Source organism: Centropristis striata, chromosome 19 (assembly GCF_030273125.1).
Source record: "Centropristis striata isolate RG_2023a ecotype Rhode Island chromosome 19, C.striata_1.0, whole genome shotgun sequence".
NCBI classification, from domain to species: domain Eukaryota; kingdom Metazoa; phylum Chordata; class Actinopteri; order Perciformes; family Serranidae; genus Centropristis; species Centropristis striata.
This window is the reverse complement of record NC_081535.1, coordinates 18,894,635-18,921,845: the sequence shown is the minus strand read 5'-3', so window position 1 is coordinate 18,921,845 and position 27,211 is coordinate 18,894,635. Positions and strand designations below refer to the sequence as shown.

Genomic DNA, 27,211 nt, shown 5'->3' with positions numbered 1-27,211 from the left:
TGAACAAGAATGACACTTTGAAGTGACATTTATGCTCATGATACTTGTCATGTCATGTTTCTGACAGGCTTGTGTGACTCTTATGTAGACACCTTCAAAATACCTACAAAATAAGTGTTACCATATCTTGCTTAAGTCACAAAGGCATGTTCAAAAAATTGCCTAAGTCATTTATTTCTCTTAAGTTACATAATTTACACACAGTGTTATTACTATGCCAATAGCCATCCTTTGTTACATCTTTTTTGAGTGAAATGATCAATAAATGTCATATGTGACACTTTTGGTGAAGCTTTTTGTGTTTCCTGCAAAACTTGAGAACCTGAAAAATGAGTTAGGCGATTATTTTAACAGGGTGACGATTTTATTTACAGTATTTCCGACGGCACCTGAAGGCAACAGCGGAGATGCGTTCACGGTTCAGTTCAGACCACAATCGACGTCACTGCCACCATGTTGGATCAGGAAGTGGGCAGAGCCGAAGCAGGAATCCCGAGCTGAGCTACGCGTCAACGGCCGTGTTTGTTCCATCGGTCGACCGTTTTACCGTTCTCACCTATTTAACACCCAGCTTACATGCTGCGTGGCTTTCTGGCCGGTCGAGGTAGGCGCTTTTCTCCGGACTTGCTCGTTTTCCAGCCGCAGCTATGACCTCTCTCACGCTTAGAAGCTCGGGCCTCGTCCAGCGGAGGACCGAGGCCATCCGCAGCGCCGCCGCCGACAGGGAAAGGGAGTCCGGCGACGAGGAGGACGAGGCGCGCCGCGGGGAGGAGGAAGACGACGACGAGAAGGGGGACTCGAAGGAGACCAGACTCACACTGATGGAGGAGGTGTTGCTCCTGGGCCTCAAGGATCGAGAGGTGTGGGCTGCTTTTAATCCGTCAACAAGGCCAGCTAGTAACTTCAAGCACGGTCTACCGAGCGTTAACTGTTTACGTTTCCAACCGTGACTACAAAGTTAACTTCGTTTATTCAAGCCAGTTTACCTCCCTGTTTTGTTTGGCCACGGCGCTTTGACGTGTCCTGGTTTAAATGCTGCTAAAGTGGTTAGCAAAGTAGCTTGTGTTTAACCAAAATACGTCGTGCCAAAATGATTTTATCGCTACATTAAGGTGTTGCTAGTAAGCAGACGGTAAACTGAATGAAAGCGATTATTGGCGTTAAGTCAATTAGCCAATTTACTTTCGTAGCTGTCGTAGCTTGCGTTACCTGGGTAGTTTTCTTGACAACTTGCCAGCATAGACATTTTAACCTGGAAGTACTCACACAGCAGACTGTCCGACCAACACGTCAGCTAAGTTAACAACCGCTGCTGCACCTTTTCCTTTACCTTCTCAGGGCTACACGTCTTTCTGGAACGACTGTATTTCTTCCGGCCTCCGTGGATGTATGCTGGTGGAGCTGGCCCTCAGGGGCAGGTTACAGCTGGAGCCTTGCGGCGTGAGGAGGAAAAGCCTGCTCTCCAGGAAGGTGAGCTTTGTGTTGATGTGATAGAGGAAGCTGTCAAAATGTTCTTATATCGTCACACTGTTTAAATAATCGCCTAACTCATCTTTTCAAGTTTTGCAGGAAACACAAAAAACTTCACCAAAAGTGTAACATATGACATTTATTGATCATTCCACTCAAAAAGGATGTATCAAAGGATGGCTATTGGCATAGTAATAACACTGTGTGTAACTTAAGAGAAATAAACGAATTAGGCAATTTTTTGAACATGCCTTTGTGACTTAAGCAAGATAATGGTAACACCTGCAAGATAATGGTAACACCTGTCAGAAACACGACATGACAAGTATCATGAGCATTAATGTTACTTCAAAGTGTCATTAATGTTCATGACACATTCCATGTCATATTTATGACATGCTCATGTCACTCTTATGTAGACACATTAAAGAAAAGTGTCAACAATAAAACACTGATAAACTAAACTGATAACTAAACAGTCTCCCTCTAGCTCTTCTTTGCTGGGTTCTTATCTGATGCCTATGAATGTGGCAAATTGTCAAAGAAGTGATGATCCTAAAGGGGTAAAATCACATGATCTGATCAACTGAGGATGTAGGCGATTTTACCATAGGTGGCCGGCGTCATGAGGAGATCATTTAGACAAAAAAAAAACAATTTTGACAAAAAATGACAGGCGATTATTTTAACAGTGTGACGATATGGTACAAGACACTTGATATCCTTCAGTGTGTTCCTGGAAGCAGAAGGATTACTTTCTTCTGTAGGGATTAGCAATAGTCTTCTTACCAAGAAATTAATCCCTCTGCTTAACTTTTTTTTTTTTTGCAGACAAGCACACACTGAATCAGAGTGTTTAGTATTTTCCTGTTAACACAGGATGTAAGTGTAGGTGTAAGTACCAGGAAGTTACCTGTCATCCCTAGTTCAAATATGTGTCCTTTTGTTTACAAAGGTGATCTGCAAGTCAGATGCTCCGACCGGAGATGTGCTACTGGATGAGGCCTTGAAGCACATTAAAGAGACCCAGCCTCCAGAGACTGTTCAGAGCTGGATAGAGCTGCTAAGTGGTGAGATAACACATATCAAGTTTGCTAACTAAGCCATAGTAAGCAATCTGCTCATTGTTCAGAGTTTCTGTAGGTCCTCAAAAAGTCCATTCAAACAGAGACGGAGCCAATTTAAAAACCGCCCATATCGGTGGATAACAATTCATCACTCTTTATTGACTGTATTGTGAGAAGGTACCTCCTTGACAATTCTGTCTTCTAGCAAACAACAGAGAAAATGCCTAAAAGCTGCTGTTTGGTGGAATGTACTACCAACAGAGTAAAGAACCCGGAACTAAGTTTTTTAGGCTGCAGGGCTTTTTAAGAAGACAAAAGTGGATACAGGTGTATACAGACATGAACTGTGAGAATGGGAGAGCTGTGGAATCCTGACACTCAGTATGCCAAACATGATGTGTGCAGCATTTTATCATTTACTCATTAAGACATTCAGTGTCAAGGTCATAATTGGATTCAATTTTTTTTATTTAAAGTTTTTTTTTTTTTTCAGCACGAAAGGCTATTTCATTGTTTGAGTCTTGATTCGTAAAGATCAACAATATTGTTGGTCTTATTCCCTGACAAAATTTCATATTCTTTGAGGTGATAGCTAATTTACTAGTTTATAGATACCCATATAAGTCATATCTAATTTAATATAATGTAAGTTTTGGGCTATTTCTGTAAATTAAGCTAAAGCATTTTGATTGTATGCAACTTGTGTTTACAGTGGAATGTACATAAATCAGAAAGCTATGTGCAGTATTATGTTTTCAAGTGCCTTAGCTTGCTAACACATAGCTAACAATAGCTTGGGAACAGCTAACATAACTCCTCTGACAGACCTAGAGTGCTAAAAAAATCTTTTGACAAATAAATGTAATGTTTTTAGCTAGATAGAGGCTTTTTTTTAGCCTTTCAGCCCTTGGTTGCATATTGTCCCTCTCGGTGGGTGTAGTTTTCAGAGAATGACGAACTGACCTCTGTCTCTATAATACAAATTTTGACCAGTCTTCAAACTTAATTGGCTTATGAGGTTAAGTTTTTTTTGTATATGTATTATTTTTGTATAGATCACATTGGAACTAAACTACAAAATAAAACCAACATGGAACCAATTACCCCCAATGTGGTTAAAATTCCCCACGGCACACCCAGCAAGTGTGTCGGGGTGTGGTCTGTGGGTTAACCTGGAATCCTTTTTTAATCAAAAACATAGCAACTTTGATATAAATAGTTTAACTCGTTTCTGTTTACTTTTGTCCAGTATGGGTAAGTTCAACATGGTCTAGCTTGAGAACTGCACATCCCTCCACACATTGTGTAAGAAAACACTCATAGGATACACCAACATTAACTCCAGTAAGTGACCTCCGAACAGTGTTTGGATCTATGCTGATAAAAGCGGAGCTCTGGACTTTACACACAGTAGCTAGACATCAGTCATATGGAAGCACACACAGTGCTGCGCAGTCATGTTCAGTTGAATGTTCAATGTAAAAATGCATTTACTTTGCAAGTAATTCTCGGGCTCAGATTTTCCTTCATGTTTGTCATACTTTTTTCCACAGTTCTTAATTTCTATTCATAGTGATATGACTTTTTAAGACCTTGGTCTTGGTCAGACCTTAAAAAGTTGTTGAAACCTGCAGAAACCCTGATTGTTTCACCTGTTGCACATGTGGGTGACATTTATTCATTTTGATAGCTGTTTTTGCTCTTGTGTAATATCTGAATTCTCTGTCTCACTTGATTCAAATCTTGCATCAGTGTTTTTTTAATATCCTAACATTGATGTTATGTTGTCTTTTAGGAGAGACCTGGAATCCCCTGAAGCTGCACTATCAGCTGAGAAATGTTCGAGAACGTCTGGCGAAAAACCTGGTAGAGAAAGGTGTCCTCACCACAGAGAAACAGAACTTCCTGCTTTTTGACATGACCACACATCCGCTCACCAACAGCACCATTAAACAGGTAAAGTGTGGGGACACTTTTAGTCTCTTTACACCCATTTCTAAAATACATATTCAGTGATCAGGTGGTCTGGGATGCATTTGTCCACATATCTTTTGTATTGTAAATGCTAATGTATCCTCATGCATCCAAGACAAGGACATTAACATGCACCAGTGTGGACATAATAACTGTATGTGGGGTCCTATGACCTTCTAGCGAACACAATCAGCTTGAGATGCCTAATAGACACAGTTGTGCACGGTGATATGTCTCAGCTGTCCACTTGTGTTTAAATCACTGAAACACATTTTAAAACAAAGTGTAAAAAGGGTCTTAGCTATAAAATCAAGTTGATTCAACTTTACAAATAATGGCTCATATGAGTGTTGTTGGAGACTCTTACAGGAGAGGTAGAAATGCTATGATCCAAGCCATATTTTTATGCTCAGTCTACAAATATTTAGATTTATGAGAGTGAAGGTAACTGATGCAGCCTCAACTTATTGTCTACAAGTTTGACCTGCATGTGCATAGTCACAGCTACACTGGATCCTGCTAAAGTCCAACTGAAATTAGTTTCATCTTCTACGGCATACACACATGCTTAGGTAGCTTAGTGGAGATGGACCTTCGGCCAGTGTTTGCAGAGGCTCAAACCCTGCCATTCTGCCATGTAGAAATCGGTAAACGAGGTGTTAGAGGCAACAAAGAAAGTCAGGAAAGGTTTCATGTTTTTATGTTACCTTTCAATCCGTTCACTCATTGGCAATAAAAAACAACCAAAACATGTATGTAAGCGCTACATATATAACCCCTTTGAATTCATGTGTTACACCATCTTTGTTCATAAATTCAAGTGTAGCAATGACAAGCATGACATAATGTGTTAAGATAAGGTGATTTTCTACAGCCAGCAGTAGCTTCATATTTAACAGATATGAGAAGGTGAATGAGTGAATTTTACAAGATGTTGAAGTACCCCTTTTAAAGTTGTTTGTTTCTAGTTCTTTAACTTTGGTAAAAGTATATAGTATGTGATGTATATAAAGACATATGTTAATGTTATTACCTACAGCGCCTCGTCAAGAAGGTCCAGGAGTCCGTTTTGGAAAAGTGGGTCAACGATCCTCACCGCATGGACAAACGGGTCCTGGCCCTGATCCTCCTCGCCCACTCATCCGACGTTCTTGAGAATGCCTTCGCCCCGCTCCAGGACGACCAGTACGACCTGGGCATGAAGAGAGTCCACACCCTGCTGGAGCTGGAGCCAGAGAAAGAGAGCGCAAAGCCCAACGTCAACGAACTTATGTGGGCTGTGGTGGCGGCGTTTACTAAATGAAAAACACCTGATTGGTTGGACTGGAAGATCTGGCAATGGTCTGTGTTATTTAATTGATTGAAGGACTTTCACTTAATGAGACAGACTTCACTTTAATGAGACAATCTATTTTGGTTGGGGAGCCTGTTTGTACATCTATTCCGGATGACATTTTGGTGGCAGTCCATATTAACCCAGTGCAATCTGATTGGTGGTGGGCTTCACCAAGTAACATTTGGTTGGTTGGAACGGTCTCTAAAAGAAAAATGACTGGCTGCTTTCACACAGTGAGGTATATTATCTGCTGCTGCGAGGCTGGATGCACGTACCAACACTACAAACAGATGGGTTTCTGTTAAAGTTAGATGACATCAAAGAACAAAGCAGGTAGCAGCAGTAGTCATGGTGAATATGAAGATTTTGACTGGGGCCAAGTTTCCCTTCTTCACTAAGGAAACATCATCTCAACGTTACTACAAGATCGGGCCAGACACCCCGGTCTCGTCTCCATACTCTCCCACACACTTATGCAAAGATAAGTATAGCAGATCACGCTGCTAATGATGCTCTTTGCACTTGTGCAAGCACCCTGCTTCCACCTGTTCATTCCCACTTGTGTTGGGAGTACATGCTTTATGGTTACTGTTAGAATAGACTACCTGAATGTTTCACTGAGTCACTCTGTTTTCTCTTTAAATTCTCCTCCTCCTTCCTTCCTCATTGATCTATCAGAAGGAAACAGAGGACACAAATAAAACGCTTTATCACCTGCATCTTTTACGAGGGAGCCAGGTAATTTGGCCCTTGTAGACCCTGACTTAAATGAAGAATTAAACCTGGAGTCTAACAAAACTCTGTATTTTATTAGTTGCAATGGGTCCATTCTGTACTTATAGAATGAGACTAGTCTTCCATTTCTATTCATGTTGCTAATCGAAGCTTGCAGTAGCCTGTCATTAATTAACTATTTTGCACAGCCAATAGCCCTGTAGGTAGGTTCGTATTTATGGGGATCTTTCTTGGGTTGAGTAACACACTTATGAATATTAACAACCATAATTTTAAAAACGATCTCACTTATTTTGTCTACAGCTATTGAACTTCATGAATACTTTTTAAATCATTCCTCTGATTAAAAAAGAAAAAGCTCATATTTGTTAGTGTGAGTCAAGATGTAAAATCAAAAAAGCGATCCAATCTTTTCCTATTTTTGGATTGCAGTCTACACAAGATTTACAATATGATCATCAGTGGCTACTTATAGGAATGGGATGGGAAATGTTAGCCAAAGTGGCTACTTTTAATTCAGAAAAATTTAAAGGGTCGATTCACCCAAATATTTTCTTTCTTTTTTAAAAAAAGGAAAATTCTCTCACTTGCCATTAGTGGTATCTAGTCATGGAATTACTCTTGATTTTATTTAGGTTTTGAAATATTTCTCAAAGATATTTGTCTTTATCTTCACCCCAAAATCACTTTTTTCATTTTACCTTTACTGCTATCTATCAATCTAGAGATGTCTGCCTTCTCTTGGATATAATGGAACAAAAAGTACTCGGCTTGTGGTGCTCAAGTCTCCAAAAGTACAAACGGCAATGTTTGTTTCCTTTCATGAATTGGTTACCCATGGCCCTGTTGTTAGCAATTTTCTGTAGGAACTATTTGTTTCCTCATATAGTACTTACATGAAACTGCTCACAATAAGGTCTGTAAAAGGGAAAAAACAATTATGTTATTTCTGTTATATTTTGGGGTGAACTTTCCCTTTAATACAATGAGGGTAAATGGAATTTCCTTTGACAATGTTCAGCAGTAAAAATCAGAAGAAATACTCCTGAAAGTTCAGTCTTTCCTGTAAACAGCTTTCTTCAGAACTACTTTGCACAGAAGAGATCCTCCCGGTGAGCGGTGACTCACCAGATACCTGCAGAGGTAGGCGAGACAGTGCATTCTGTCGTTTGGGTGAACCGATCCTTTTAAGGTTTCCCTCTTGCAATATATTGTATCTCTCAGTTTTTATGTCATGTCATAATTAGATGTTATTTCTATCTGCTAGGCCCACACGGGCGTGTTTATATTGTTTCATACATGCAGGTGATGGGAGGGTGACTTGGGCCCCAGATGAATCCTTGTTATTAAAGACTGAAAATGTTCAACAACATGCAATCGGAACAAAAACGATCTCCAGTCATGCTTCAGAGCAGATCTGGGAATGCTTCTGTTTCAATATAAAATTATAACCGTAAACATCATTCTGGTCTAATGAGTGTGATCTTTGTATGAAGTTACATCACCTGTTGATTCACGGCATACTTATAGTTCTGTCTTCTTTTTTTTTCTACCAACAAAATAGGTATGAAGAACTTGTTGAGATGCGTTTACAGCAAAGAGACCATGCATGCTATCGGTGGAGGGCTGGGGTACTTGTGGATGTAGCTACAGAGTAAAGGCTTGTATGTAATTATTAGTCATTTTATGTGTACGATCTAATGGAATTCAATGAAAGGGATCTTCTCTCCTATCCTCTATAATTCTGTATGCTTTTGTATTACCACACAAAATAAAGTAAGGATCCTTTAAGTGCCTGAATTTAGCACTGTTGTTCATGTTGTCATTTTTATTACAAACTTGCTGTTCTGCTTCTTTTAGATGTTTTGGCTTTGCACTGTTATTCAAACAAATAAAGCAATTTGAAGATGTTATTTTAGGAGTTGAGGAAGGATTTGGGACTATTTTTCACTCAAGGATTAGTTGGAGAATTAATCTGTTGATTTAAGGAATAGTTTGACATTTGGGCGAATACACTTCTTTGTTTTCTTGAAGAGAATTACATGAAAAGAGTTTTTTATATATCCCAGAGGCATTACAGCATCACATCATGTATCCTATTATATCAGACTTTCAATCTAGAGCCTTTCAATCTGGCTTCAAAATTGACGTTTCTACTCCTTTCCACCAGATTGAGCCTTTTTCTCATGTTTGCCTCATGAGGCAAATACATGCAATTTTTCTGGTTTCTACTGGGATTATTGCTGCTGTATTATGAAACACTGCAGTCTTTGATGCAATGCATGAAGTCAATGAAGTTACTTATCATTGACATATCCCAGACAAAAAATGTTTATACATATTTAGTATACAGAAAATGTAACAGTTTGTATAGTTTTAATTTCATTATGTAAACAAACTGCCATTTAGAGTGTAACATTTAATATATATATATATATATATATATATATATTTGGTAGTTATGGTCGAGACTGAAGTTGGTTTTGAAGATTTAAATCAGTAAATGTGGAAAATAATATTTTTTAATACTTTTTTGCCCTTTAAGATCATCAGAGCAACTTTTTCTTAAGGTGTCTTTATCCTACAGCTACATAAAACATATAGCTAAAAGATAACTCTCAGCAAGAATGCAAATAAGCACATTTCCCAAAAGGTCAAACTATTCCTTTAAGTGGTAAGAAACCAAGTGTTGCTGTAGCCTTACATTCATCAGCATTCACCACTACAGGACACATGACCAGATACCAAACATTTTGAATATGCATCTTTAATTATCACCTCATGACATACTTCCCATATGAAAAGACTTTTGAGTACATAAGTAACTGAATTCTTCAGTTAACATATATGTGTCAGGCTGATAGAACTTAACATGAATAAATGTCCACATTATATACAAAAGTATGTATAGAGAACATGTGACATTCAGCGTCCTTCAGCAGATAACTTCCATTCAGATGTCCCTCTTTAGTTCCAGTCACCCATAGGTCTGAATCTGTGGCTCAGCAGCGTTCCACACATGTGGCTTTCCTCTGGAGGGCTCCGGTCTTGAACATGATTGACAGTCCACTGACAGTTCACATCCAACGCCTCAATCAGGGCGTTTTCACCAGCTCACATCCCATTTGAGAGCCAGTTGGTTGCCTCCAGGGTTGAGTCCAAGACTCTTCTGCCATTCATTTTAGAAAAAAAATCCAATTTCCTCTTTCATTCTGTCACGTCTCACTTGATTTTAGTAACAGTCTTGTAGTTCCTGATCAGTATTTCCAGCAGTTTGTATCTCCAGAAAAGCCCATCTCCAACCTGACGCAGCTCCAGTGCGCAGAATTCAACAGTGGCAGTGAGATCTGAAGGGAAAGAGAGAACACACATGTTGATTATCTATGTCTAACACAATATAATTTCATTAAGCTCAATTAAAACCAGGTTAAATTCTTAGTCGCTTACCAGGGCTGGCCATTTTGTATAGTTCTTGTTTGTTTGCGAAGAGTAGCTTCAAAGATTCAGTTTTTCTTCTCCCTCTGAGTTTTTAAAGCTGAGCAGTTGTGTACTGACAAGAAGGAACAGGTTTGAACTAATGATAGTAGGCAGAGTTTAAATACTGCCCGTGACGTAACTTTATGGCAGAGGAATCCCCGTCAGCTGATGCCAAGTTCCTCCCACTCCTACGTATACTTCTCCTTTTACAATGTTGTTATGGGGCTCATTTAATCAGTAGTATTACATACAATGTGTACCTGTTTTCATTGTAATACATGACACATGCCTGTATTGTTTGTGCAAGGTTGTTGGTGTTTGTACTTTAAGTTTTGATCAACACAATGGCGCTCACGTGAGCACATAACACGTATGAGGTATGACATGAGGTCACGAGTTAGTTTACACAAAATAGAAAGTAAAAACAGCTCTCCGGCTCAAGCTCCAACACGACACATCCTGCAAGATTTCATCATAATAGGCCACGCTGTTCAACGCAAAGAGGCAAAATTTTAAGAATGAAATCACACTTATATAATGCCACCATAAAGATTTATTATATGAGTATAAGATTTGAAAATACAACAACAGTTCTCGGGAGCATCAGTGGCTGATTTTGTGTCCTAATGACCTGATAGCGATAAGATAGTGGTTGTTATCCAGAATGTCACAGGCACAGGCATCACAATATCATGGCATTTCAGGGATTATATAAACTCTGTTGGTTATTCAAAATAACCAACATCTCATGTGATCAACGATTGTACTGATTGTACTGATCAACTGTAAAGACGGTGTTTATTCAGTTTAACATCATGCAGTGGTGGAATGTAACTCAGTACATTTACTCAAGTACTGTACCTTTAAAATTGTACTTGAGTATTTACATTTGATGTAACTTTATACTTTTACTACATTTGGAGGCAAATATTATACTTTTTACTCCGCAGTACTCAAGTACTTCAGTACAATTATGAGGTTCTTGTACTTTACTTGAGTATAGCCACATATTTGAATACTTCTACTTCACTACATTTTAGGGCAAATATTGTACTTTTTACTCCAGTACATTTAGCTACCACCTTTTCAGGTCGAGATTTAACATGAAACCTGATCCATTTAAAGTGATTAGACCTTTTTTAAATTAAACCACTTAACAGTATATTAAGTAGTTAAAATGAGTTCTATCTCTACACAATTAAAACACTCCTTAGATAAATGCAACAATACGAATCATCTTATAATATATTTAGAATAAATATAACAGTCTGAGTGGGTCCATTCTGCAGAACGAGTCCTTTTACTTTAGATGCTTTAAGTACATTTTAATGCTGATACTTTTGTACTTTTACTTAAGTACATTTTGAATGCAGGACTTTTACTTGTATCAGAGGAATTTCACAGTGTGCTATATTATTTTGCATCAACAACATGCTCAGCTTTGTGCTCTTTGTGCAGCTGCTGACAATTAAAGAACAACAACTTTCATTGACTGTATTCATTTGACATGAGAGAGGCATTTCATTCAGATGCAGGCTCTATTACACACAGGGCGGTGACCTAAATAAACGTGAGCTGGCTAAAACCTTGGTAATGACAGAGATTTATACTCTATGTGCAATGCATTTAATTCAACTATAATCATTCTTCTCCAAAAAAGGAGCTTGCATGAAGATCCAATACTCTACACAGCACAGGCATCATAAACATGTTAAGACTTGTCTCGCAACTATCGTTTCCTTTCTGAAGTAGTAGGGAAGTACCAGGGAAATTACAGCGCTCTGCAGTCAGGTGACCTGAGCTCTGCTGTCTGAGTTACTGTAACATGAAGGTTTATTCTATGTAGGGAAGTGTAACAGACAGATGAGGATGATTGCAGAAGGCCGTGAAAGGAATTTCTTTTACGCAAAAAAGGAGAACGTAAGCGGAAGTTAATCACTTAAAGCTGGAGGAAATAAAGTGAAATATAAAGCCCTTTCTTAAAGGGACAGTGCATGTCAAAACTAACACAGTACATATTTCCTTGTACTTGTAGCTATTAATCAATCTATATTGTTTTGGTGTGAGTTCCCCTGTTTTGGAGAAGAAAAAAATTGGAAATCTACTAGAAACAAACTAGTTTTACCATGAAACTGCTCACAATAAAGTCTGTGGATTATCTTGAGTAACTAGGTCAGGGTTTCTGGACAAACTGCTGTTGTGTTATGTATGTTTTTGGAGCTTGAACACCATAAGCAAAGTGTCATAAAGTTATACAAACATCCTTACAGCTGATATCTCCCGCAACTAACACTAAAACAGTCAAGATGATAAAAAGCACTATGTAAGATGAAAATGTGTATTCTTGATTTGAGTTGAACAGTCCCTTAAAGTAAAAGTACCAATACACTAATGTAAAAATACTAAATTATTAATCAGTATAACCAATCAATTATTAAAATAATTGATTGGTTATACTGATATAAAAATGCTTAAATGTAAAAGCACTGTTGTGTTGCTGGTCAGTATTAGGCTGGTTTAAACTACTTTAACTATATTAGGGATACATCAATAATATGCTAAATAGGCTTACATAGTTTGCAAATGCATGTAAAATGATTGCAAAAAGTGATAACTATAAGCTGTCAGAAAATTTAATGGTGTTAAACCTTTACTATTTTGAATATAATAAGGTAGTGTAGTAGAAGTATAAACCAGCATGAAACTAAAGTAAATTGCGCAATCTTATTTAGCTGCATTGCAGAATGATCACATGGGTGGAAAAGGCGCAGGTCTCGCCGCTGATAACAGTGTTATAAAACACTGTGTCCTCCCTGGTCCTCTTGTATTGCCATATCCTGAAAGTAGAGAGACAGAGAGACAGAGAGACAGAGAGAGAGAGAGAGAGAGAGAGAGAGAGACAGAGAGAGAGAGAGAGAGAGAAGGGTGTTTTCAATATAATGCACTATGAACATGCTTATCAGAGTTACTGTACCTACACAATGTTTAGTCATGTGCTATTCTGAATGTCAACAGACTTTGTTTTCTTGTTGTTGTCGTAATGAAACTGTCTGATACAAGACGTCTCTGGAAACAATTATGTCATGCATTTTCCTCTGGATATGGGTGTGTTTGTGCTTATGGGAAAAAACAAATGATGAAATATTAACCATAACAATGTTTTACACTTACCAGAATTGACAGGAAAGGTCATGCAGCATTAAGAGTACTTTTACTGTTGTATATTTTTTGGTAGAATTTCTGTACGTAGCCATTGAGACTCTGTTGTCTTATTACATATAGTTCTTTTAATTCATCAACAAATATAGTCTAAAAAAGGAACATTTGGAATGTAGGGCTGATTTTTTCTGCGTGCTTTTGCTTCTTTTCCCCCATTTTTTTTTAATTTTCCTTAGTCAGGCCTTTACCTGACAAGCAAGCTGCAAAGCATGCACATACCTCCAGCAATCTCCAGGTGGCAGCACACTCAAATGCAATGTGATAATGTGATAACTTGATCTGTTTTTATAATGTAATTGTTTATCATTTAACAGTGTCAAATGACTGTATGAACGCTTTTGCATAGTTTGCATAGTTTGTGTCTTTACCTGCTGCTTATTTGAATATACTGGGACAGTGCTGAGGATATGGGTACAAGGTAGTTTCTTTTTACCTTTATTGAGAACAATAAAATGCAAATGCAATAACAAATAAGCACATATAAGAATAAAATGAGTACACACAGTGCAGTGCAACAAAGAGAATGCAACTGCAATGTTACACAAAGAAGCATTTGATAAAAATTATAATGCAGGAAGCTTTATATTCAATAAAAATACACCAGTGTATATGTGATAGGTAATATATAGGTCAAGTAATTTCAGTCTAATTTCACAAGTTTTATGAATTAATTTACTCTTCTTTATTTTATTGGGGCTTAACTGAATAGTTGGAATTTAATAGAATATCAAGTTTTTTCATGTTTTATTTTTTCCATATTTAGCTTATTTCTAATGTAAAATATATTTTTGTTTTTGTATTTTACTCCCATTTAAAATATTACTGCCACACAGCATGACTGGTGTGTATGTGTATACACATGTATATTTATATTTATATGTATGTGTGTGTGTGTGTGTGTGTGTGTGTGTGTGTGTGTGGTTTATGTGGTAAGAATAAACAATAAACATACTGTCAAGTTTACATTTACTTTTATTGATAATAGGAATTATACATATTTGTTAGACATACAATATATTCAATACAGTTCATTACAGTGTTCCTTTTGTGACCTTTTATATCTGAAAAAATATGAGAAAAACTTAAAACCTAATTTTTTTAAATTATTTTTTATTATTCACACTTCAGCATTGATAGCCTTCAGTTTATTTTCAGGTTAGAAATTTAGAAAAGCACAGAAACCACCGCCACGCTGTGGCTTTGTAACCTATATGCACTGACTGTATTTGTAAACGGCACCATACTTTTTTTTAGGGTAGGTGTACCTTACTGTATTATGGTAAGCATTATACAAAATACAGTAATTTATTCAGTATAGTACAGTAATTGCAAAAAGGGTTTGAAACAGCTGCAGTCCATTTTGACAGTAGATAAAATTCAGTAAATGGTGAATCTATAAATAAATATTCAAATGACACTTATGGCTAAAATAACACATTTTTAAAAAGTATTTGTAATAACTATAACTAGTAACACTTAAAAATATTTGTTACACATACAATAAATTAAATAAACAAAACATTTAAACATTGTAAAAATTGCTTTATCACAAGAACTATTTTCCTTTTTTCTTTACTATTTTATGAAAAAATAATAATAATAAAAAATTTAAAAACTCTTAGTTATTAAAGTTATTATTAATTTAACAACCTTTATGTCTAATATTGTCAAAACCATAGAGCAGGGATGGGCAACTGGAGGCCCGGGGCCGCCTATGGCCCGCACCCTCACTTGAAGTGGCCCTCAGTACAACTACATGCATTTGAGCATGAAATCTTAAAAGTGCAGTCTAAAAATGCACAAAATTAGTTATTGCAATTAATGTTGGTCTGCTGTTCTTGCACTGATAAAAAAAAAAATCACAGTAAGTAGTTATTTTTTTATTTTATTTGAGCATGAAATATGTTAAGTTACTGCACTGTTAACATATTTAAAATTGCAGTTTCATATCTGTCCTATATGTGGCCCTGAGGTAGTGTCGATGAAAAAGTGTGGCCCCCTCCAGGATTTAAGCTGCCCGTGCCTGCCATAGAGGATGGATACAAAGTGCACGTGCAGACAATCCTGACGTCACGACGCTAACAACTTAACAGTGCTTTTATTTATTATCACTGCGCATGCGTCAACTGACGCGGATGACCAGCCCAGAGCAGTTGCTTTAAAAAGCAAACTTGAGCGCTTCTCTCAGGTAGCTAAGAGACCAGAGCGCTGCTCTCTGTGCAATTAACAGTTATGAAAAACCTTCATTTCAAGGATTTCTTCTGGGTGAGTTTCTGCTGTAGTGTGTTCAGTTTATTTATTCACTGTTCATTTTGAAAAGATTGTAATACTCTTCGGAAAAAGGTGAAGCTCCTTCGTAAATTCAGTCAAAAAAAGAGATGCGTTTAACTTTAACGTTATAGTTAAAGTATCTGTGTTTAACTGTAACGCTAGTTTCTCTTTCTATTCAAGTGGAGTTATGTTGATGGGAATAAGAAATACTTTTGTTTTTTCGTCATCTCAAGCAGATTTCACTTCCAGCTATTGGTGTTTTATGCAGTGGTAGAAGAAGTAACGTCTACTTTTTATTCCACTACATTTATTAGACATTTAAAGTCACCAGTAATTTTGCAGAGTCAGATTAATAATCCAAAATATATAATAAATAAATACATTTTGGTTTTTTCTATAAGGCTTTTTTGGTCCTCCAGCTCCACAGCAGTATGTGATGTATGAATGTGATGAGCACGTTATATCAATAATTATATATTATTATTATTATATTTATTCAGAAATGGGCTGTGTAATGAGTGCTTTTTCTTTTGGTATTTTAATTATATTTAATACTTTTTTACTTTTATTTAAAAATATTTTTAATGCAGGATTATTACTTGTAACAGAGATACACTGCTGTATTGCTACTTTTATTTAAAAAAATAGGATCTGAGTACTTCTTAAAGCTCTTGGTTGGTGTTTTAGGCAGTGGTAAAAGTAATAATACTACACTGTAATAGTAATATAGTAAAAGTACATAAGTTACCATAACAAAATATAAATAAGTAATTAATGCAGAAAAATAGCCCCAAGTGTTATTCTATGACATATTATTTTTATTTTTTAACTGGTGCGTTAATGTGTAATTTGCATTTTATTTCTGGAGTTCATTAAGTTGTGGTAATTTTAATCTACTTTACATACTGTTGGGAAGTCCAACAATACATCATACTTTATATAGTTATTACCTTGTGGTAACTGTGGCTGTCAGATAGTGAATTAAAAAGTACAATATTCCCCCGGAAATGTAGCATAGTAGTGGTATTAAGTAGCATGGAAATACTCAGTAGTTAAATAAAAGTTAATGCCAACACTTGCCTTTAGAAAAATTGATTTCCCATTTATTTTAAAGAGATAGAAAGTCAGTAACCTGCTGATTTTGACATCTACACGGTGAGCATGATAATAGGCAGTTACCCTCAGCAGCTTACCTAAATCATGGCGAAGTGCAACTCAAAACATCAATTTACATCTGTGTCAAATACCTTAATGTTAAAGTGTTTATTTGCGTCTGTGTGTAGCAACTTCATAGTTTAAATTTAGAGTAAAACAAGTCCAGACGGAGCCTGTCTGTCTCACAAACTGTAGTAAAGGTTGTGCTGTAGTAGCAGCTTGAGGTTGCTGTTTTTAAATAATAATATTCGTATAATGTTATATGTATGTACAAACTAGGCACCATCCAAACAAATGGACCCAGCTGTATTATTTCTAAAACCAAATAAGATAAACATAATTAAATATTTTCCATGTCACTGGTATTGACAGAACTCTGACCTGACCAGCACTGCTGGCTATGACGCTATCATCCAGTATCTCAATGATGGCAAGAGGACATGCAAGGAGGTGGAGGAGTTCATGAAGGCCAGGTAATACTATGATCTTTATCAGAGTCAGAATCAGTTTTATTGGTAGTACGCGTACACATACAAGGATTTAGACTTTGTATTTAAGTTTCTCTCAATGTTACACACACAGAACAACTTACAGGAAGATAAAAAAACAGATCTAAATATAAACCCACACGCAGTAAAGCTGAACAAGGACTATTATGTACATACAGGTAGGTGAACAAATTGGTGTATATACATTAGAAAATAAAAACAATGTCTGTATACAAGTCAAGTATTCGGTAGATTGTAAACAAATTCAAATAGTGCAATGGGAATAATAGTAGATGTGTAACGTACTAGATTACTTTGTATACATGAAGTGGGTCTAGTGATGCAAAATACACTGGAAACAGACTTATGTGGATAAAAAAGCTTGGGGCAGAATAATTCTGATACAAATGTTGTTTAAATAATAATACAGTGTTTTTTTTATATATATATGAAAACATGTGGGAAAAATGTAAAACTTCACTAATTCTATTTTTTTTAACATTATTCCAGTGATACTTTGCCTAACAGTAATCTGTCAGTGTTTTCAAATTCTGTTAACCACTTTAGCATTGATAGCCTGCAGTTTATTTTCAGGTTAGAAATTTAGAAAAGCACTGAAACCACCGCAAGCTGTGGCTAAGTGACCTAAATGCACTACTGACTGTTTTAGGCTACAGCCTCATTATAATTTGAACTATAGTTAGCTTTACCGTGTATAGAGCGGGCATACGGTACTGTATTGTCGTAAGCATATACACAATACAGCAATTTATTCTGAACACTAATGTAATTTCAAAAGGGTTTGAAATAGCTGTAGTGCTTTTTGACAGTCAATAAAATCCAGGGTAAATATTGAAATGCCAATTATGGCTATAACAATCACCCGCTTATCACCCACTAAAATAAGGTTTCTACTGTATTTGTATGATAGTTCTGTTCTATAGCCCAGGTCAGCAACACTCTAGCAGCTCTCTTGATGGTCTCATCAGAATCACATTGAACTTAGCTGTGAATAAAAACGTTTTGCAGCATATACAGTTAATGTTGCAAGGTTTGACAGATGAAGTCAGATGAAGAGAGTTAGGTGAAAATGAAAGCTGAGACAGAGGACAAACATGACCTGTGGTCATTGTTGTGTAAAGTTGTTGTTTGCAAGTGTAGGTGGACATAGAGCAATCTTTCATAATCGGCCAAAATTGTAAAAACGAAACAAAAAAAACAACAACAAAAAACCCAATTTGATTAAGCACCCAGCCCTAGCACATTTGTATTACTGATATAGCAATATTCTGATCTGACCTTTTCAACTTCTACATTAAATCTGCAGGTAAATCAGCATTTATTCCTGCATGTTACTGCAGTTTAGCCCTGAGCCTTTCATAGCAAATAATGAAGGTTATTGTGAAGCTTCATCTACATAGATTTTATTATGGAGTCATACAGTACAAGGTTTGACATTTGAATTTTGATTTCCTCCTTCCTCATGTGATAAGCAATCTGTCCTCTCTCCCTCTCAATCTCCTTCTCTCTCTTTCTCTCTCTCTCTCTCTCTCTCTCTCTCTCTCTCTCTCTCTCTCTCACACACACACACACACACACACACACACCAGTTTGCGGACTGTAAATTGAATTTGCTTAGATTGCAGTATAATTAGAATAGAAGCGCACAGCTACCGATCACGGAAAAGAGGATATTACATAATAACACAACTAAATGTTTCCTCATGTGAGAATGAAAAGCACTTTCTGAAAGCACAAGAATTTCCAAAACACTGCAACACAATTATCTCACACGGATAACATTATTGTAGAAATCAATTGCAGTATATGAATTGAATATATATAAATGAGAAGTTATATAGATAAAGCAAAAATGAGCATTGTGTTCAATTCAAAGTTACACATAAAGCTGTGTTGTGTATTCGGTTTTTGCAACTTAATATTTTCTTATTATGCAAACTCAGTCAAATGAAGCAATTTAAGTCAAAATATGAGCTCCAGTTATTTTCTAGCTTCCTTACCTTATCTTGTTCCATACCTGTGTAACTGTTATTGATTTTAATTTACATTTTCCATGCTACTAGGTTATTTTTACTCTCTATTTGTGTAACTCCAATGCAGTTTTGTCATAAATTCATATTAGGTGCAAATGTGTGTTGCCTACTGGTGGATGGGGATTACCAAGTTGTGTGTATATGTAAACTATGACTACGACTGTCTCGTAAATGAATTTGCACTTTATCAGCTAAATGATTACCCTGTTTGTCCTCCTACATTCTTTGTTTCTGCTCATTTCTTTCAGGGCATCAATTGAAGAGAAGTATGCCAAAGATCTCCTTGGTTTGTCCAAGAAGGTGTGTGGACACAATGAGATGAAGTAAGCATCCTCAATGTTGAGATGTTATTATTATATGTTTGACCAGATCTATTTATAGAGAGACTAAAGAATGAAATAAACAAGTTTCTCTCTGCAGAAGTGACATTTTTATGTAGAAAGAGAGATGCAAGCAGAGTCTCATCACTAAGTGTGGGAACATTTTGTATTGAACACTCAGTTCAATAGTGGGAATGAAGATTGCATAATTTTTGCCCCAATTTCTTAATAACAATGACACGTTGTTTCTGTATTAGCGCGTCTAGTTCCCATTCTGATACATGATCAGTGTGACTTTGCTTCTGCTGTCAGTTTCTGTTTCTGAAGAGGAAGAAAGACTAAAGGAACATAATTTGCTTAATAAAACCATTGTGGTTTATTAACAATCCTTGTATTATTAAAGGTACCCTGTGGTTATTTTATAACAAACAGAAGTTATGTTTATTATGTTTGTTATGTGTTTCTAAACAAAAAGCATGGTGTGATATCTTGAGAAAAGGATCATGTTTTGAAAAGCCTCAGTTAATGATACAGTTTCAGTGCATTTTCTATGCTGAAAGAGTATGTATCTAGTGTAGAGCTAATAAACATCTTGAGTGCATTTCCTTCCTCATAAAATATTTCTCAAGCTAATTTTTTCACTTTTAAAATTGTGTAGAGATTACATGCCAGTCAGTCTTCTTCACTGCCTTTGCTGACATACATTTTTTTAAGCACACTACCACCAACAGCCGTGTGCACAAAACAAAACGGGGACCCACTTTTCTTTCCGAATTATTTTTATTGATTTTATTTAAAAGAAAAACAGGCATACAAAGGGGGTACACATTTTTAAAAACATTGCTCCATGGTGATACTAGTGGTCTAAAACTCCACAGGGTTGCTTTAATATTTTCTTGTATGTTTTATGAATGCATTGAAGTTATGTACTTTTGTAATGCATGAAATCGCTCTGTAATCTGTAATGTTTTCTTTTTCAGCACATTAAAAAGATCCCTGGACATGTTCAAATTACGTAAGTGCTGAACATTTTTAAATCTTAATAACACTGCCTTTCACCTGCCATTATTTACAGTTTAAGTTTGTTTTCTGTGTAGCTCAAAATATAAACCACTCCTTTCAGAAACTGAACATGTGAGTTTGTCACACTCACAACTGGCGCAGAGCATGAGGGAAGAGGCCAAGAAACTGGAAGAATTCAGAGAAAAACAGAAGGAAGCTAGGAAAAAGGTCGGTTTTATCAACACTGTGATTCACCAAGGTGACTGCCATATGTCTGCAAGTTGTTTACCAGATATGACCTTGTCACTTCAGTTGGAACAACAGATGGATACCCTCCACAAACAGAAGGCTTCACAGTTTAAGAAGACGATGGATGTAAGTAAAATAATTATCTTTAGGCTCACCTTCAAAGGCACTTTCATACCATCAAGAGTTTATTCTGCATCATTTCCTTGTAATGTGTTATGTGTGTATGTAAACTACCAGTCACATGCAGAATAAATTATATACAATGATTGACCTGCCAAACCAAAGTCCAAACACCTGAAAGTCTAAAAGTGGTAGTACCAGGTTTATTTTAGGTCATTAGTTGTGCTGTTGACATTGTGCTGTATTTCTTTCTCTTCATACTCTGTCTTCCTGTCCTGTTTACCTCTGTCATACTGTTTGTGGGTGTTTTATTCGTTTGGACGGGCTGATGGCTTATCTCGTTGTACTTGTACTTGTAACTCTGTGCAATGACAATAAAGGCATTCTATTCTATTCTATTCTATTCTATTCTATTCTATTCTAGTGAGTCATGTCAGAGTTTCAGTTGTGTTGTGAAAAATGGTGAAAACGCATTTCTTACTCCTCCTCTGTTCTTCCTCTTTGGTGGGGGGAAGTTGTGTTGACCAGTCTAGGAAGTGAACCACGGGGTGTCATTAAACACCCTCAAAATCAGTAGCAAAAGAAGAAGTTATTGTCATGCCATATTCAAATGAGAGCTTGTTGAAGCAGCTCAAGGTCCTCTGACACACTTTCAGTCCAGTTCTGTTTACTTATTTCCTATAAGTTTTGCGGCAGCATTTGTGGTGATGGTGATGGTGAACATTTCACACTGCATTAAAAAGCTTTAACGCTTACTGTGTTGCCGTCCCCAGTCAAAGAAGACATATGAGCAGAAGTGCCGTGATAAAGAAGAAGCAGATCAGAACGTGAACCGAAACACCAACACCAACAACACCAAGCAGATGGAGAAGGTACAGTGAAGCGTCTCACTGATGGAAGAATTATGATTTTGGCTTTCAAAGATGAGGAAAACAAGATAATCAGGAATTTTGATTATTTATTGTGCCACAGTCATTTCACACCAATGCTTTCCTTTTGTCTTGTGCAATAAAGCAGTGTGCTTTCCCTTGTTTTTTCTAAGCTGCTGACTGGAATATACAATGGTGAAATTATGAGTTTTCAGTAGGTTGTAGCATCACACTGAAACATATGTGATCAAAGGTTATTTTGGTCTCATTTATTAAATAATAGATTTCAGTAACATGGGAAAGTGCACTTACATTACAACATTGTTGATATATATATATATATATATATATATATACACATACACACATTATGTAAAAAAAATACTTGTTTTTGTTCTCAGTTAAATTGAAGTTCAACAAAATCCACTTTTTTTGTACAATAAATGCATGATGAAGAAAACTAGAAATGTCAAATCAGCATCATTTACTATTTTGCTTCATTGTTTATCATTTTACATTTGAAAACTTGCAAGAGCATTTTAAAGACTAAATAATCATTAATAATACAGGTTGTTAGTTGCATCCATAAGGGGGTGTAAACTGTAATATCGGGCCAATAAAACAACATTGCAGTATTGGAAAGCTTATTTACACATCAGAAGTGCTGTTAACACACTGTCAGAAGAAATTAAATACAAATCATTTTGCAAAAAAAAGATGGTAGAATGTAGAAATGATGGGGGAATGTGCTCTGTGGAGTACTGTCTAGCTCAGTGAGTTTGAACAATTAATGTTTTGTCTGTGGGCCTCAGACTTCCTCCAGCCACTGTGTGTATCAGGTCACTGTTATCTGAGAGGCACCAGACTGATGATGTTCATATGACCTTATCAATTCTGTATTTGTTAGATGTCTCATGTTACCTTAGACCCACCCTTGTACTTATATATGATTTTTGTTCATCAGCTCTACGCAAAAGCACAACAAGCAAAACAGAATGCAGAAGAAGCAGGTAAGTTTGTGAAGAAAAAATACCTGCTACAGACATCTGCACCACATCATGTTGTGGGTGCCAAGGCTATCATAGTTTTGCTAACTTAATTTTTATTAAGTTTCTATGGACTTGACTGCATTTATGTAGTTTTTTTTAATCAAAACTGCTTGTCTGACAAACAAAATTAGGCTTATTTTAACATGCTATTACTATGCCACATCACATGAAAGACTCTGTATTAGTTAACAATAACCAGATTTATACTGTTTTTACTGATGTATGTGTTTGATTGGCAGACAGGTTTTACCATCAGAATGTACTCACAGTGGGAAAGGCTAGAGATGAATGGCTGAAGGAACATATCAAAGTCTGTGAGGTGAGACTCTTTGGTTCCATTACAGCATTTTAAATTCAATATTCATCATGTAAATTGACTGAATGTTTCTGTTTTCTTTCACAGACGTTTGAGAAACAGGCAATGGAGCGTATTAACTTTCTGAGAAACACAGTGTGGACTCACCTCAACCAGCTCTCCCAGCAGTGTGTGACCAGTGACGAGGTAAGGCCCGGAGTTACAGAAACTCTAGAGCTAAACTTATAATATCTCTCTGCGGTTTGTTGATATGTTGTTAAGCAGTCACCAGACAGATACGGTTAGAGTCTTGCTGGTGGAGACAGTGGGGTATTTAGTGGCTGAAGACTTAGAAACTTCCCTCAAGAGTTGGTGGAGAGCAAAAACAGAGCTAAAAGGAGAGTGTATATTGGACTTACATTCATCAGAGAGACACAGATGTTACAATAAATGTACAATGTGTAATTTGCTGCAGCTAGGGTTCTCTTAATCAAAACAACAACAAAACTAAATAACAAACTCAACACAAAATAAAAAAGTTCCTTGTTGCTGCTTTAAAAGCTACCAAGATCTGAGATGTGTACTGTAAAAATGTGGCTTAAAACTGGATAAAAAGTCAATTTAAAGCTTCTGGCAGACAACCACAACCCTTGATTGAAATGATGAATTTTTCTAAGTTTGAAAATTATTGGGAACATTGTGATAATGCGAGTACACAACCCAGTAAAAATACATGACATAGGTCTAGTCAGGAAAAGTTACTTGGAAAATAATGCTGGTGTTGCTCCGTAGCAGCTTGATGTATAAACAGGCGACAGTATATCAACCTATAGACCAAAAAAGGGACCAGCAATAAGAACACTGAGAACATGAAGAAAACAAACTGGCAAAAAATAATACTTTCTCACTGACTCTTTCTTTATTTTACTGTTGAAATGTCGTCTGGATATTATAACAACTTGTTGCTCTGGGAATTAAAAAAAAAATGTATAGAATAATAATGTAATGTACAGTCATGGAAAAAAATATTACAGCATTTATTTCTTCAATTTATTGTTCATTTTAATGCCTAGTACAACTAAAGGTACATTTGTTTGAACAAATATAATGATAACAACAAAAATAGCTCATAAGAGTGTTATTTAAGAGCTGAAATGTAGCTATCTTCCATAGTATGGCCATCTTCTTGATAATAACCAAAATCATTATCAAGAAAACCATGGAAAATGGCTGGATATCAGTTCTTAAATTAAACTCTTATGAGCTATTTTTGTTGTTATCATTATATTTGTCCAAACAAATGTACCTGTAGTTGTACCAGGCATTAAAGTGGACAAACGCAATGAAGAAAACAAGGGTGGTAAATAATATTTTTTTCCATGACTGTATATGTATCAAAATAAAGACTTTTATTTAGACCACCACACAACATGACATCTTCAAAACAGATCACTCCTCTTCCTGTGGTTTTAAGCCTACTTCTGACACCTTTTGCAACCAGCGTGTGGGCGCTACCATGCGTGTGAGGTGCTAGAGTGTCATGTTCTCATAAGGGCTCGAAAAGGTGATTATATGTTAGTATTGTGTTTATTAATACAGTCTATGGTTTAGACCTTGATTTGTAGGTGTGAAATGGCTAAACACTTTTTATTAAAGTCATCCACACACCTACTTATTAAAATGTATTATTATGAGAGACAGTGTTATGGCCTGTTGTTTGTATTTCATTTGAACTGTGCCATCTTAAACAGGGCTCTGCTTGACTCACATGTTAGAAATAGTCCAAATCATTATGCAGCAATCGCCAAACAGTTGACTCATTTATTCCTATAAATGACAAAAGTAACAAGAAACTTTCTACTCCTGACGTGAGGTCAAATACTTTTATATACTGTTTCAAACAAACCTCCAGGCATATCTATGAAGACCCCACTTAATTGGACTCTGCCCTTGTTTTTTCTGTTTTTCTGTGTGTGTGTGTGTGTGTGTGTGTACAAAGCTGTATGAGGAAGTGAGGAAGTCTCTGGAGAATTGTGCCGTCCAGGAAGATATTGAACACTTTGTAAACCTCAGACGGACTGGTGACAAACCACCAGGTATGAAATCATGAATTCACAATATCGTGTCAATAATTAACCAGAGCTGGAATGCTGAAAGCACACATACAGAAGAATGTAGTTATCAGACAATACACAAACACGCCCTTTTTTTATCAGCTGCAAGTATGTGAATCAGTCTCCCTCTCTGACAGCTCCAATTGTGTATGAGAACTTCTACAGCAGTCAGAGGCCTCCAGCTGGAGCTCCACCTTCCCGGCTGCCTCCACCAATCACCAGGTAAACAATAGAATAGATCTGTTCTTCCATGTAGTATTTAAATCACATTTACTGAACACTAAATGGCTTTTTCATGAATTTGCAGGAGAGGGCCGTTACCTGATCCAACACAAAACAGTAAGCAAATAGGTTTTTTTCTACTTAGATACAGTACAATCATCAGTGGTGCAATGTTACTAAGTACAATTACTCAAGTACTGTACTTAAGTACAATTTTAAGGTACTTGTATTTTACTTGAATATTTCCACATGTAACTTTATACTTCTACTCTACTACATTTTTAGGCAAATATTTCAGGTCATGATGTAACATGAAAAATACAATGAATTTAAAATGATTACATGTTTAAAAATTAAATCACATAAAAGTATATTATATACCTGGACAAAAGTAAAAGGCTAATTACATAAATGCATCAAAATTAATAATACAAATATATCATTATTAAACGATCTGAGTGGGTCCATTCTGCATAACGAGTACTTTTTTTTACCTTTTGATACTTTGAGTACGTATATGTTTATACTTTTGAGTTTTGAATGCAGACTTTTACTTTTAGTGGAGTAATTCTGTGTGGTGTTAGTACTTTTACTTAAGTAAGGGATCTTAATACTTTTCCACCAGTTATATACTGAACCACCTCATTGTTTTGATCTTTCCTTTTACTTTCAGATGATACAATCTACTCCACAGTGCAGGACGCAGGGTACAGTGTGATCCAGTACTAACGCACAGACCAGCTGCCAGAGTTATTGTACATCCTGTCCAGCACAGGAGCTTTTGTGACGGACATCAAACGTTACACGAGTCTCTTCACTTCCTCCTTTGTGATTTCCTGTTCCGATACAGTCTCCCCACATGGAAATAAGCGCCGTAACTGTGCACGCACATATTTTTAGATGAGGTCGTGTGGTATTTTCAATATCACAGTGCTATAAACAGAATAATTTTATTCTTAGGTTAATGTGTGTATATTTTTTAATCAAAATGCGCACTAAAATGAGTTCTGCTCAGTATTTAATGAAAAAGACATTCTGTAAAATTAGATTGTAAACATAAAACAGTCTAGGTTATTACTGTATAACCTTCAGTCACTCCCACTGGCCAGATAGAGCCTTTTTATTATGTTTATAATGTTTTGTTATGTTCTGTTTTGTATTTATTTTTGTAAATCTGTACTTCGTTGTCTGCTTACTTGTTTTCATTTCCTCTTAGATGCGAGAGTAACATGTCAGCTGACAGAGATCTTGTGATTGGAGGACACACACACACACACACACACACACACACACACACACACACACACAGAGTCATTTTTCTGTGTGCAGTACATTGGGTACAACTTTTCCTATTTCTTTCCATGAAAGTCCTGTATCCCAACAGTCTTGATTAGTTTATGTGCTGAACAACAGGCTCATTTTCTAATGTAAGAAAGTCCTAAAATGACATTGAGGTAATTAAAATGGAAATGTGTGATGATTTTTATAAAATACTTCCAGATTTCTTGAGGTTGTTTGAAAATGTTGCACTTTGATTTTGCTTTATTTATGTTCACATCATTTGTAGAAATTGCTATAAACTGTGACAAAGTTTGAAACTGCAGCAGTAAAGATTTCACTGTGCAGGTGACCTGGTGTTTGTTTTTTATCAATAAAGTTGCTGTTCTCAGCACTTTAAGTTCCTATACTTAAGGCTATTACATTACCAGGATTGTAAAAAACAAT

The 27,211-nt window shown here is 36.3% G+C and overlaps 3 protein-coding genes across 3 annotated transcripts; 2 read left to right on the top strand and 1 right to left on the bottom strand.

Moving 5' to 3' along the window:
* The first annotated feature begins 453 nt into the window (after nucleotides 1–453).
* LOC131992669 (Golgi phosphoprotein 3-like) lies at nucleotides 454–8,495 on the top strand. Its single transcript, XM_059358306.1, has 5 exons — nucleotides 454–860; nucleotides 1,339–1,470; nucleotides 2,426–2,540; nucleotides 4,333–4,493; nucleotides 5,551–8,495. The coding sequence occupies exons 1-5, from the start codon at nucleotides 648–650 to the stop codon at nucleotides 5,812–5,814; spliced, it is 885 nt and encodes a 294-aa protein (XP_059214289.1). The 5' UTR covers nucleotides 454–647; the 3' UTR covers nucleotides 5,815–8,495.
* Nucleotides 8,496–9,804: 1,309 nt separating this feature from the next.
* pmaip1 (phorbol-12-myristate-13-acetate-induced protein 1) lies at nucleotides 9,805–10,042 on the bottom strand. The gene is made up of 2 exons (XM_059358640.1): nucleotides 10,030–10,042; nucleotides 9,805–9,929 (listed from the first exon to the last, which is right to left on the bottom strand). Exons 1-2 carry the CDS (start codon nucleotides 10,040–10,042, stop codon nucleotides 9,805–9,807), a joined length of 138 nt encoding a protein of 45 aa, XP_059214623.1.
* A 5,386-nt stretch (nucleotides 10,043–15,428) lies between these two features.
* Nucleotides 15,429–27,135, top strand: pstpip2 (proline-serine-threonine phosphatase interacting protein 2). Its single transcript, XM_059357273.1, has 14 exons — nucleotides 15,429–15,543; nucleotides 17,077–17,177; nucleotides 19,495–19,569; nucleotides 20,547–20,581; nucleotides 20,690–20,796; nucleotides 20,881–20,943; nucleotides 21,711–21,809; nucleotides 22,771–22,816; nucleotides 23,095–23,174; nucleotides 23,259–23,357; nucleotides 25,150–25,246; nucleotides 25,402–25,486; nucleotides 25,572–25,603; nucleotides 26,160–27,135. The coding sequence occupies exons 1-14, from the start codon at nucleotides 15,511–15,513 to the stop codon at nucleotides 26,213–26,215; spliced, it is 1,008 nt and encodes a 335-aa protein (XP_059213256.1). The 5' UTR covers nucleotides 15,429–15,510; the 3' UTR covers nucleotides 26,216–27,135.
* The last annotated feature ends 76 nt before the right edge of the window (nucleotides 27,136–27,211 follow it).